The 13,632-nt window shown below is 48.7% G+C and overlaps 3 protein-coding genes across 3 annotated transcripts; 1 reads left to right on the top strand and 2 right to left on the bottom strand.

Annotated features, from left to right (window-relative positions):
• Positions 1-316: 316 nt before the first annotated feature.
• Positions 317-1,129, bottom strand: ALTATR162_LOCUS2326 (uncharacterized protein; the record flags this gene model as incomplete). Its single annotated transcript, XM_043309930.1, has 1 exon — positions 317-1,129. The coding sequence occupies one exon, from the start codon at positions 1,127-1,129 to the stop codon at positions 317-319; it is 813 nt and encodes a 270-aa protein (XP_043165865.1).
• Positions 1,130-3,385: 2,256 nt separating this feature from the next.
• ALTATR162_LOCUS2325 (uncharacterized protein) lies at positions 3,386-7,375 on the top strand (the record flags this gene model as incomplete). Its single annotated transcript, XM_043309929.1, has 2 exons — positions 3,386-4,334; positions 4,383-7,375. 2 exons carry the CDS (start codon positions 3,386-3,388, stop codon positions 7,373-7,375), a joined length of 3,942 nt encoding a protein of 1,313 aa, XP_043165864.1.
• Positions 7,376-10,173: 2,798 nt separating this feature from the next.
• On the bottom strand, positions 10,174-10,656 carry ALTATR162_LOCUS2324 (uncharacterized protein; the record flags this gene model as incomplete). Its single annotated transcript, XM_043309928.1, has 1 exon — positions 10,174-10,656. One exon carries the CDS (start codon positions 10,654-10,656, stop codon positions 10,174-10,176), a length of 483 nt encoding a protein of 160 aa, XP_043165863.1.
• Positions 10,657-13,632: the final 2,976 nt, after the last annotated feature.

Raw genomic sequence — 13,632 nt, 5'->3', positions numbered from 1 at the left:
CCGTGATAGCGCCCAATGTGCTAAGTCCCGCATTGACGCCGTGACCAAGAGTGAAGCTCGGGGCGTCGTTTGCGCAATATATCCACACACCAACAATCTGACCGGGTCCTGCAAGAGCGATATTGAGGGCCGTCGCCGATGCACCCTCTGTATCTGTGCGACTGATATCCGTGACCCACGCGCAGAGCGGCGGAAGACAGACGAAAGCACCGGTTGTTGCGATGCAGAGAAGGGCATAGCGGGCTCTGTAGTTCTCACTAGGGAGAGCGGGTATCGGAAGATGTCAATTGTTGTTAAGTGACTGTATATTTGGGTGTCATATCTTACCGACAACAGCATAAACGATGGTGCCGACGACTATGGATTCGGCGGCAACGATTCCTCGGGACTTGTAGCGGTCAGCCACGGTTACGACATATGCGATGGTATAAGGAGGTACAGTGTAAAGCTGAGTATCCAGCGATCTGTATCCTAGCCCACGAACGGCTGTTGGCGAAAATAGCGACAGGGAAGACACACCGCAGGCAACGGCTAAGTAGGCGACGTAGTGGCCGTAGAAGTGCCAGGTGAGTAGTGTGCCTTTTGCATCTTCCCAGCTGATCTTCGACTCACTAGCATTGCTGTGAATGCCCATTCTACGCACCTGAAGGACCTTTTCCTCCTCGGTCAACCAGCCCGCATGCTCTGGATAGTTCGGCAGAAAGAAGAAAACAAGAATGCCCACGCAGAAGACACCGAATGCGATGTTCAGGAAGCCGAACCACCTCTTTGGCGACAGCATCTTGAGAGCCAGATTGCTGGGCGCTTCGAAGAGGGAGTATGCGACTGGGAAGACCATGAGGGCGATGGCGAAGTCGAAGGCGCTTATGTTGTTTGTGGAGAGATTGTCGTCTCTGGTGTCAGCATTTAGGATATGTGCGATGCCGATGTTGGACCTGTCGAGGTAGCATAGCAGGTAGATGATGGCAGTGGTTGGGAGTAGTCGAGCATTGACTTTTTGCAGTATCCTGTGAAGGAATTGTGAGCTACTTTCTACTTCGAGATATATGTATAATGGAATTGTACCTCTTCGGCGTTTCGATCTCCTCGGGAGTGAAGGAGGCCGTACGTTCTTCTTCTCATTTGCCATTTTCAAGCATCTTGATGCCTTCAATGTTGGACTTCTCGATTGTCTCCGTCCTGGACACGTCGCGGGTTCTCGTGAAGCGAATGATAGGACTTTGAGAATGCTGTAAAAATCAAGATTCGTGATGAAAGGAATGGCTGGGTGTATCTGGTCATGTATCTTTAGGACCTGGTCATCGTAGACATAAATAAAGTGCTGTAATGGTCCTCTTCACCGCAGGTTTATTTTGGCACTCACCATCTCCACATGGCGATACGTTCAGACCATCTCTGCAGTACCTTTCTCATCATCATGCTCTGCTTCATCCAACCTTATCCCGGCAATGATGTCCCCACATAGGAAATTGGTCATGAAGCATAGACTACAAGCTCTAATGCCATACACGAGCCATGGAAGCTTTAGCTCTTGAAGATTCTTCGAGCCATATCGAAACCATCCTGCCGATCACGATGTTCCAGTTCATGGTCCGGTTCGGTTCCCTACTGCTTGCATAACATAGCTGACAACCGACGCTCCTCCACCACGCAAATACTTTATCGATAGTCAGTAAGTAGTGGTGGGACTCGAAACTACTGTTCGCTTTTCCTTCTTCGCTACTAATCTACGTAGAGATCATCTTCCTCTCCCCAATCACACTGTCACGCTTGAAAGGACTGGGTGACTTAAAATAGGCACGGACCCTGGCTAAACAGCTTTTGTGGCACTGCTGTAAAAGTCAGCTTTAGTAGCCGTGGCCTGAGGGCCGTTACTGACCTTGTGTTTCTTGCGCTTGGGAGATGTATGCTTATTCTGTAAGGGCGGGTATTCTATATTTCCGGGAGGATTAGTAGTACGGCACCGTTCCGTAGGTCTACAATCGATGGATAACGGTACCTCTCGCTTCTGAGTTTTCTCCGTCTCGGAAAGGGTGTTAGTAGTGGTAGGATGCAACTTCAAGAATTCGTGCTAATTGTTTCATGCCTATCCGTAGATACGCAGGAGCGTAGGCTGAAGTGATTCCGGAAATGCGCTATCTATTTCGCATGTTGTCCCTCTTTGTTATGGTCGATGCCCACCCTGCCATGCACGCACTAAATTAATATCCGCTTCTCTGCTTCGATCCTCAGAGTGGTTGAAAGGCTTCGAAATTTGTCGAACGTGCTTTTCCGTAACGGCGAATGATATTTGTCGATGTATCTTGACAGTTAGTGGAAACCCCAAGGTGCCTGAAGTCTGAAGTGCAAGTGTCTTCGCCAACTTCTCCCAGGGAACCACTGAGGACGTATACGCTTACGAGAGCGACGTGCTATCGATATTTCTCCCTAAACAACCCGATAGAGCATGCATGCAAAGGGCCGGATGAACACGAGATTAATAGGGTCGCTAAAAGCAGTTTGGCATATACGACAGACGACGACAGGTTCCGGCTCATTGATGTGGAGATTAAGTTACTCCATAAGCTCTCTTACAGGCTGCGCAGGAGCGTTAGATCGATACGCTATGACATCTCCGTGGTAAAGACATATCCGGGAAGTGCGATGTTATAGGTAATCAATTGGCACGCTACATCAACAGAAAGAACATGTCGACGATCACTCGTGGTGGAAGGAACAAGTAGAGTGGCCCAAGTGGCGGTACTTTCGTAAAGAGGTTTAGTTTTGGGATCAGGGGCCATTCCATGCTGGAAAACATAAGTAAAACCCATGTCGGCAGTAAGGGCGAACACATCTGTGCTGCGCATTATCATGAGCGACCGCCGTGGCGGGATTAGAGGACCATGGGCGGGATATAGCGCCGTGGCATACCACAGTGTGCATGATAATTACCAGCCGAAAGCAAGGGCGGGTGATCGGTGACGAGGAGAGCTGGGGTACGCGCAGGCGAAGTGATGGCTAGCACGCTGCGCTAGTTTGTCATTGCGCTGGAAAATTTTATCTGATCCTGCTAGCCGATCTGGGTGTAACTGATAATTCCATCTCCGGCTTTGCCCCGAGCTCGTGTCCTCTTTCGCTGGCAACATCAACCATTCACCGTCGCCGCTCTTTACAGTATCCACTTTATGTCTGTTCACGTGAGCTCTCGTTGACCTGCATCTAATTGTATACGCTCGCCGAGCCAGCTATGCCGGTTTCGCACTGCTCGTGCTGCGCGAACGTGCCACAGCTCCTATGTTCTCTTAAGTACGCACTGCACTTCTTATGATTCTTCACCACAGTCCTGTGTCTTGTTCATCCTTAAATTCTGCCCCAGCCGTTTATCCTGCCCTCGCCTGCGTGCATCATGCATGTCAGGAGACCCTCTAAACGCTCCATCGAGCCCTTCTTCGGTTTCATACAACTCTTCCTCTATGCTGAGCCAACATGGGTCGACAAACTATGCATCTGCTTGGGTGTCATTGCAGCTGTGGCCGCAGGTGTTTCATTTCCATTGATTGGAATTGTCATGGGTCAGCTCGTTGATGATCTCAATGATGCGACATGCGACAGTCAAGCCGCCTCAGCATCTGGCACCATGGACAGCATCAATGACAATATCCTCCTGCTTGTATATATCGCCGTGACTTTATTCTTTCTAATATATACACACATAGTTTGCTGGAACCTTGTATCCCAAAGGTTGGCTCAGCGTATCCGCGACCGTTACCTTCGCAGTCTCTTACGCCAGGATATCTCGTTCTTCGACAATCTCCAAGCTGGAGAGGTCTCCTCGCGTCTCAATGGCGACATTCAAGCTATCGAATCCGGAACCTGCGAGAAAGTCGGCGTCTTCCTCACATGCGTTTCTTTCTGTGTCACCGCATACATCATCGCCTTTATCAAGGATTACGAGCTCGCCGCCATGTTACTATCCCTTGTCCCCGCCTATCTGTTAATGGCTATCGTAGGAGGACATTATGTCCAGAAGTACACAACCACCGTATCGGGCCACTTCTCATCGGCTAGCGCCATTGCCTCTGAAGGATTGAACCATATCGGTCTTGTGCACGCTCTTGGAGCTAATACTAAGCTTGAGGGAAAGTTCAAGAGTTATCTCCGCAGTGCAAGAGACCAAGGTATCCGTAAAGCGGTTGCCGCTGCTATTCAGGGCGGGACTTTGTACTTCGTTGCTTACGCTGCAAATGCTCTCGCGTACTGGCAAGGAAGCAGGAAGGTGGCGTCTTTTATAGAGACCGGTACCGGAGGTATGACGGTCGGAGATACATGCACTGTCATTTTCATTCTCGTGGATGGTAGGTACTTCCCAAAGGCCCAAACATTCCGATTCTGACAAATGACAGGTGCAATTGTTTTGAGTCAAGTGGCTCCGCTGCTTCCCATTTTTGGGGGCGCCGTGGCTGCATTCAATCGACTACGAAAAGAAATCGACCAGGAGCCCTCCATCGATAGCACATCTTCTGCTGGCGACAAGCCCTCAGAGGTCAACGGAGCAATTGCCCTACAACATGTTTCGTTCGCATACCCTTCAAGGCCCAAACATCCGGTCCTCAAAGACATCTCACTTCAGTGTGAAGCTGGGAAGCTCACCGCGATCGTTGGTCTTTCGGGAAGTGGAAAGTCAACCATTGCTGGCCTTGTCACTCGCTTTTATGACCCCGACAGCGGATCAGTGATGCTTGATGGAACAGACATCAAGTCTCTGAATGTAAAAGGCTTGAGGGGTCTCATCGGTTTGGTGCCCCAAGAACCCTCCCTTTTGCCTCGTTCAATCCTGGAAAATATCGCGCTGGGTCTCGTGAATTCCCCAGCTCACTCGCAATTCGAACACATCTTGTTATCAGACACCCTATCTCTCCTAGTCGAGCGGGTCAAATCTGGCGAAGACCTGACAAAATGCGCCGAGAAAGCGGGACCAGAAGTCTCTCAGATTATCCAGCTTGTGCAAAACGCTACGAGCCTTGCCGATGCAGCCAACTTCATCGAACATCTTGAATTAGGGCTGGCCACTTCAGTCGGATCCGGCGGTGGCCTTATCAGCGGTGGTCAAAAGCAACGCATTGCGTTGGCTCGTGCTCTTGTGCGCGACCCTAAAATCTTGATCCTGGATGAGGCAACTGCAGCGCTAGACTCTGCTAGCGAACTCAGGATCCAAGCCGTTATCAACAAGGCTTCCCAGGGTCGAACTGTCATATCCATCGCCCACCGTCTGTCAACAATTCGAGATGCTTCCAAAATCATTGTCATGAGACAAGGTGAAATCATTGAGGAAGGCACTCACGATAACCTGATAGCTCTCGGTGGATCTTATGCAGACATGATTCGTTTGCAATCTGTCAAGCACAATGAGGATACTGGACCACAATCTCACACTACCGAACCGGACGATAATATTGCTGCCATATTAGAACAGCCTCAGGAAGTCTCTAGGAATGACGCATCCGGAGACATCGCTAAGGCCAGCAATGCTCCCGTTGAAAGTTCTGACTGCGACATCATGTCCCGCTCCATCTTGTCAACCCTCTGGCCCCTCGTGCGACCCTACCTCCTACTGCTCATGCTTGCTTTCTTCGCAGCAACCATTGTCGGCGGTACTTACACTGCGTCTGGTTTGATATTCGGTAATATCATGAGCTCCCTATCGCCTTGCAACGAGCCGGATTACATTCGCTCTCGTGGAATCTTGTTGTCTAGAATGTACTTCATGCTTGCCGTCGTTGAGTTTTTCGCCCATTTTCTGAGCTGGGGCGTGTTTGGCCTACTTTCTGAAAGACTTATGTACAAGGCCCGCGGGCTTTCTCTCCACACACTTCTTGAACAGCCTCTGCAATGGCACCAATCCAACAATCGCAGTCCCTCTCAACTACTCGAATACATCACTAAAGACGGAAATCTTCTCGCGGGATTTAGCGGTTCCATTGCTGGAACGGTGTTTGCCGTGGGCGTTAATTTCCTCACAGCCCTTATACTCTCGCATATCCTCAATTGGAGAATCGCCTTGGTGGCATTAGTCACAGTTCCGCTTCTTCTTGGTTCTGGCTTTATGCAATTGCGGTCGATTTCACGCTTCACGGAAAAACATGCCGGAGCGTTCTCCGCGTCCATAGCCATCACCGTTGACGCCGTTGAAAACGTTCGTACTGTTGCCGCCTTGTCCATCGAAGACGAGATTGTTCAAACATATCATCGTTCGCTGAAGGGTCCTCGGAAGGAGATGATTATCCAATGCTTCAAGTCGAACATTTGGCTCGCAGTTGCAAATTCGACTGGCAGCGCTATCTATGCTCTAGTATATTGGTGGGGCTCTAAACTTATCTTTGAGGGCAGAGCAACCCAGACTGAATTCTTCATTATCAATGTGGCAATGCTCGTCTCTGCGCAGCTTTGGGGTCAGTTATTTACACTAGCACCCGAAATTTCAAAAGCTAGAGGCGCCATGGGCCGTATCTGTGGACTTCTTGAACTTCCCGAGCATACTCCCTCCGGCTCTTTATCTGGGGGGTCGTCTAATGCATCGACTGGCTTAGGAGACGAGAAAAAGGATACTGAAGCGTTGTCTGGCACCATTGTATCGCAACCGTCTCACGGCTGTTCTGCAGTTGAGTTTCGTGACATCACATTCTCATATCCAGTCCGACCCAACATCCCGGTCTTGAATGGATTGTCACTTTCTATACAACCAGGACAATTTTGTGCTTTGGTAGGTCCTTCTGGAGCCGGAAAAAGTACAGTTTTTGCTCTCCTAGAGCGATTCTACTCTCCGACGTCAGGAACGATTACAATTAATGGCCTTGATATATCACGCTACCACGGTACCTCATTTCGGGACGATATAGCGTACGTACCACAAGCAAATGCTCTCTTCCAGGGAAGCATACGCTTCAACTTGTCGCTTGGTGCCCGGCCAGGCCACAATCCTACTGATGAGGAGCTATACGAGGCGTGCAAGCTCGCGAACATCCATGAGACTGTTGTGGGCTTTCCGCAAGGTTATGACACGGAATGTGGTGCCAATGGCTCGCAGTTTTCTGGAGGCCAGAGGCAGCGTCTCTCCATTGCACGCGCTCTAGTGCGTAGACCTCGCCTCTTGCTCCTTGACGAGAGTACTAGTGCCCTTGACGCTGCAAGCGAGAAGGCGCTGGAGTCAGGCCTAGAACAAGCGGTCAAAACCCAAAGAGTAACAGTTATCACCATCGCACACAGGCTTCGCACTATCGCAAAGGCTGATGTAATTTTCCTCATCGAGGAAGGCAAGGTTGTATACCAAGGAAAACATGGAGAGCTTGTCCAACGGAGCGAGAGTTATCGCGTGAATGCTCTCGATCAAATGCTGTAGTGTGTTGGTTGTACACGTCAAGCGCAGCTTTGAGGCATTTTAGCAGCTGTACTGGGAGGTTGCTACGGTAATCTGTATGAAAAAAAGATAGACGCCATCACTAGTCAATGTTGTCATGTCGACAAGAGGTTGACTTTGCTATGTCCTGGAGCCAACGGGGCAGCGCTTTGCAGCTTAAACGAGACAGACATTGTATTAAATTGAGAGTTTGAAAGGCTACGACGAAGAGCAAGAGTGTTAATCGATCGTAGGCTTTTTACTCGAGCTCGATGTGGCCAAACCTTCTTGGTGACAGTCGGAAAGGAATGCGGTGACCGATGGTCCGCAGAGCGTGTGGATTGAGCGTCGTATCTGAACAAATCTGCCGCACTACAGCTCTCCGGCAGCCCATGGTGAGACTTATCTAATGTATCTAGACCGTTGTTGGTGTCTTATACAAGGTCAAGGTACTAGCATTGGAACTGCTGTTAGATACGTTTTGTAAGCATCTAATTGAGCCCTTCTATGTTGGAACAATATTGAGGTTATGCTTTGCAAACTTTTGGACTGATCCGAGGTTTCTCAATTTCCGTTCTTATTGCTCAGAGCTTGGAAATGCTGTCTCATGATAGGCTTTCAGCTGCGGAACGAAGTCTTTTCATTCTTGTGGTCAAAAATGATGCGCCGAAGTCGCCCACTCCAGGGTGGCCCACCCTCCTTTGACAAATTCGTAGTTCAAGGATGACGGCGGACGCAAATGAGGGTAAATTGGAACAGAGCGTGCATAGAGCCCATCATTGCTGGCTAGCTACAAACCAGGCCTGATTATATGTATCTCATGATTGTCCCAACCCGCCTACACTTCACAGGGGGCAACCGATGGACATGGGCTCGTAACCCGCTCTTTGTTACAAGTAACACGAAGGATTCTCTCCTTGACGAAGGTCGCGGGTTGAAGGTCAACTACCGCCACGTCAGAAGGTAATGATCTGCGCGGGGCGCAAGGATCACGTGATTGGCATCACGCCAAGACCAACCATCAGGCGCTAGTATGTGATGGCAGCGTCTAAGTAAAGACGGCCATCAAGGACATCAGGCAAGACAAGGATTAGGTTGTGATGGCAGTGATGGCAAAAGGACATGGCAACGAGGATATAAGGATGGAAAGGTTTCATTATTACACTCGTTGTGGTCAACTCAAATAGTTCATCTCTTACACAGATTGTCAACTAGTTATTCTATCGCACATAGAATTAGATTGTCTTTACCTTTGGTTAACTTCGATAACTCTTTTCCACACGAATCGCCAGACAAACCGCACGGCTTACCGCTTTAGTCTACCTCGCCTTAGTACGGACCGAGCTTAGAGAAGTATAGCCTAACCCCGTGTAACACTCCTCTGTGAAACCCTCTTCTCGCGCCATTGTGATCTCTACATGAGTTTCGGAGCATCGGCCGAAACTTTCAAGCTTCTGTTCTACTAATGTTGCCGCCATCGGAGGATGGCTGAGAGGCACGGCAATCATCAACTTGGGAGGTGTGTCAAAGCTCAAACTCGTGTCACTTACCATGAACTAAAACACTGCTGAGCATGCACGTACTCCCACCTGCCTCATGCGACAAAAGTCCTAGAGGTGGCCTGATCATCGAATTATAAAGGTAGTTAGACAAGCGGCTTCCTGGAAGTACGTAATTGGAGCGAAAAAATATCGTGTATCTGTCCAGCCTTGTGTCTGTAGATTGTCTCCTTTCGTGGCAAGAGAAAAGCAAAAGCGGGTAAACATTTAGCATCCCTCACGCACGCTTTGTCATACCCCTAGACTACTCTGCCAAGATCTTGAGCTGGGGGTCACCCCGCGATCCGGGTGGAACACTGTGCATGAGTATCAAGTTCGTGTCCGCGCTACGAAAGACCAGTGGTTATCAGATGAAAATTTCAGCGTTGGTGTGCCACGTCATTCCGTACATCCATATGAATAGTACTGCGCCTGCGGCGCAACGTTTGTTTAAGGTTATCAGATGCGTCTAGCGGACGCCTAGTGGAAGTAGCGAGTCGTGTCATCCCACACCCATAATCCACCAGCCGAAAGACCCAACTCAGTGGAGGCGGTTGGAGTGAAGCATTACCACCTAATGGAGCGGCGATCACCTGCAGTTCGAGATTCGAGGTCGAGTCTCCCCACCACTGTCGCTTGGTGTCATAACGGGGGCTTAACGGCTGCATGTTCGAAGACGAAATCATGTGCAGACGCTTAGCACCTGGTAGATCTATAGGTACAGAAGATTCCCCTTCTCCTTACTAGTAGGTGTGCGTTTGGTTGATTCCTTCGACACAGATACAGAGGACTGTGATCAGATAGGCGTCAAGCCCATGCCTGCAAGTACGGTGCCCCCACGGGCCCTGGCTATCTTCTTTCATCTGATGCATGCACCTTGGGGGCAGAAGACAGGTTTTTTCTTTCTCCGTAGAATCTATGCCACTAACTGATTGTTTGTCATAGCTCTCACTGACGAGCATGCTCTCTCAAGGCTTGGCGCGTTACTCCGAGATATTGAACATAAAGGACAATGTGGAGAAATCTCGGCCTGTCATCCAAAAGTTGCGAGCGATCGTCGGAGAAAGAAAAGTCTGATTTGAACAAGTGGGCGCCGGGTGGGATCCAGCAGTCACTCGGTCATTCGGTCACTTGTGTTGGAGTGTAAGAGTTATCATTGAAAGCTATGGAGGACTCGGATTATATAGGCATCACCCCAGTGATACGTTGCTACCTTTACATGAGATAGCTCCTTCCAATAGTCCTCTGCTGTCGAATGTATAATTAGCGTAAGTCCATCATGTCCTTCATGCTCTTGAGGAGCGGTAGCGGCAATCCCTTTGTGCAGATGTCGGCGATGTTAGATGCAGATGGCACATGTTCTATCTCGAATTCCTTATCAAGGTATCTCTCCCTAACGAAGTGATAATGAATGGCGATATGTTTCGAGCGTGCACTAATACGTTGGTCCTTCGCTAGGATGATGGCAGCCTGGTTGTCTGTCGCAAGTATAAACTTAAAACGCAGAGAATCTCCGAATAGCTCTTCAAGTGCATGGCGAGTCCAGACAAGGTGTGCAGCGGCGTAGGAACATGCCATGTACTCAGCTTCGCAAGTAGATTTCGCAACAGATGCTTGACGCTTGGAAGACCAAGATATTGTGCTTCCATTGATCTGAAGAATATACCCATGGAAGGATTTGGCGTTGTCTGGATCTGAACCCCAGGAAGCGTCAGAGTAGATCTTGACTTCCTGGATCTCTGGCATTGGGTTTGGCTGTCTAAAGGTGAGGACGTGATCCTTGGAATATTGGATATAACGCAATGACTGTAATGCGATGCGGTGGTGTAGCTCTGAGGGATTGGAATTATATGTCCTAAGCAGAACATTGGTGTAAGCTCGGTCAGGCCTGGTGCCGATGACAAGGTAATTGCTTGACCCAGTCAGCTGTTAGTAAGTCTGGCGGCGGTTCTCATCAACTAGATCTTTATCTGGGTTGGTCGAAGAGCGAGGAAGGATTGAGTTCGGATCAAGTGGGGTTTTGCGTCCGTTGGAATTGCTCATTTCAAATCTCTAAAGAACTTTCCTAGCGTAGGAGGGTTGCGAAAGTGTGATCCGGTCATCGTACTGGTTGATCTCGATTCCGAGAAGGTAGCGGGCAATCCCCAGATCTTTGCATTTAAACTTCGTAGCGATAACGGATTTAAAGTCCTAGATGCGCTAACCATAACCCAGGAGTAGCAGATCATCAACGTACACAGCAATAACGAGTGGGTAAGGGTACAGACTTGTAAAGACACAAGGGTCGAATTTCATCTGCTGGAATCCCAATTCCTCGAGTTCCTTGCTAAGCGTATGCCACCATTCTCTACCAGATTGTTTGAGGCCGTAGAGGGTTTTACACAGCTTTAGGTATTTGCTGTTCGTTGCATATCCTAGGGGAGGGCGCATATAGATGACTTCCTTGAGCACTCCGTTCAAGTATGCGGTGTCGAAATCAATCTAGTGGATTTCCCAGTTAAGCAGTACCGCCATGTACATTAGCATTCGCAGGGTGTCGTAGCGGACAACTAGTAAGTAGGTATCAAAATAATCGTAGCCGGGTCGTTGTGAGAATCCCTAAGCAACAACTCTTGCTTTAAACTTAGTTAGATTCCCTTCCTGGTCGAGTTTGACATTGTATACCCAGCGGGAACCAACTGCTCGTTTTAGATCATCGTTCGTGTCCTTCCAAGTGCCAGCAGATTCGTGAGCGGTAAGCTCGTTGTCCATAGCTTCTTTCCATTGTGGCCAGTGTAAAGATCGCTGTGCTTCAAGGTATAACTGCGGAATGCCTAGGGCAGTAAGTCCAAAAGCACAGATGTCGGTCAGGTTGTCTAGAGGGTCTAACGGCATTGCCTGCGCATTTATAACCATATTTCCCTAAGCATTTCTCGCTTTGTCCGTCAGTTTAATTATCCGGCCGGCGCGAGTTGTAACAGGGGATGTAGGAGTGATTAAATTGACGCGGCGTCTCGTTAGGGAAGCTGATCCGGATTGCGTGCCAAGCTGTCGCCACGGTTGTCTCAGGTTCTAGTTACAGGTGAGAGAAGGACTAGATAGGGAAGAAGGCTCAGATGCTTGAGGCTGAGTTAATGAGTTCTTCGTAAGCATTAGTCGCGGTGGCTTTGTGCTCATATTGTCCTCCCTCGGAGAGTTGTCATCTTATGCTGCGGTCTAAGTGTTAAGCTCCCATAATAAAACCGGAGCTGATAATGGCGGAACCCAGGGTCTGAAGTTGGTATCTCGTGATTCCAGGATGACATGGCGGTCTAGGATATAGATGCGGTGTGCTTTGACGGATTTTCCATAACCAACGAAAATGCCCAGCTCTGTGCGGTGGCAGAGTTTAGTACCTAGTAGCCTAGTCTCAACTAGAATGTAGACGTGCATAGATTAACCAAAAGGATGAAGGTGCTTTACTAATAGCTTCTTTCCTATAAGCTTGTGATATAGGGTGTCAGACAGAGCGCTATGCGGAGCGATGTTTTTAAGAAAGACGGCAGTTGAGATAGCTTCAGGCCAGAGGAAGAGGAGCTTGTCTTCAGAGATCATAGCTCTAGCTGATGTGACAATCGTGCGGTTAAAACGCTCTGCCAGACCGTTGGATTCATGACTGTATAGCGGGGTTGAGCGATGTACGATGCCGAGATTGTCAAGCTTTGCTTTGAGATCTTTGGATATGTACTCGCCGCCGCAATCAGTCGTGAATTGTCGGATGTCAGCCTTGTGTTGTAACTTCACAAAGGCGATAAAGTCCTAAATAGCTTGAGCAGTTTCCAATTTTGTCTTAAGGAAGCGGACCCATAAGTAGCGAGTAGCCTTATTAATAAAAGTCAGGAAGTAACAGGATCCAGACATTGACTGCTGAGAGAACTTTCCAGAGAGGTCGCTGTAGATGTTCTCGAAGGGATGAATAGCATAAGCTATGCGTTCCTTAGGCTTCTAATGTGTGGATTTAGCTAATTAACATTCGTCGCAGTAGAAACCCTCTAGGCGCTTAGGTACAGATTCAAAATCCTAGTATATGCGCTCAGGGTTATTAACATGAAAATGTCCAACAGCATAGTGGAACTCCTAATATAAGGCGAATAACGATAAAGCGGATTGTAGTATGGGATCTAGGGCATTAGAATCGATGGTCTAGATCTCCATCAAGCCGTGCCGGTATATTGCCCAAAGAGAATGTTTGCCATCTAGTTTAGTGAGATACAGATTGTCTCCCTTAACTTGTATTTCGCATCCCTTGTTTTAAACATAGGGCCAGCTAAAGAGTCAAGTAGATCTAAGTTCCTTACTAAAGAGGACATTTGTCAGTTCTGAAAGTCGAGTTGAACCATCGGGGAGTACGCAGGTCAGTTGAACTGTGCCTTGTCCATCGATTAGTATTCTCTGTTGTCTAGCGACAGTTATTATTCTTCTTACTAGTTGAAGAGATACGAAGTCGTCGATGTTCCCGGACATATAACGAGATGCACCAGAATTAAATAGCCAAGTGTTCGACAGAGAGCTGCTGGTGGAGAGGGTATCAATGTGTGCACTAACCTCACGCAGTCTTTTGCCGTGTGCGTTTATCATTCCAACTGACGCCGGGAAGGCGTTGACCTCCATGTCTAAGTCATCTCCATCAGATATAGATACGACCTCAGACGCTTTGTTGCCCTTTGCCTTTTTCCTTAGTCCTGCATTCTTGCCGGTCGACTT

This window comes from Alternaria atra (assembly GCF_907166805.1).
Source record: "Alternaria atra isolate CS162 genome assembly, contig: 21, whole genome shotgun sequence".
In the NCBI taxonomy this organism is placed as follows: Eukaryota; Fungi; Ascomycota; class Dothideomycetes; order Pleosporales; family Pleosporaceae; genus Alternaria; species Alternaria atra.
The sequence above is the reverse complement of the archived record's forward strand: the minus strand, read 5'-3'. Positions and strand labels throughout refer to the sequence as shown.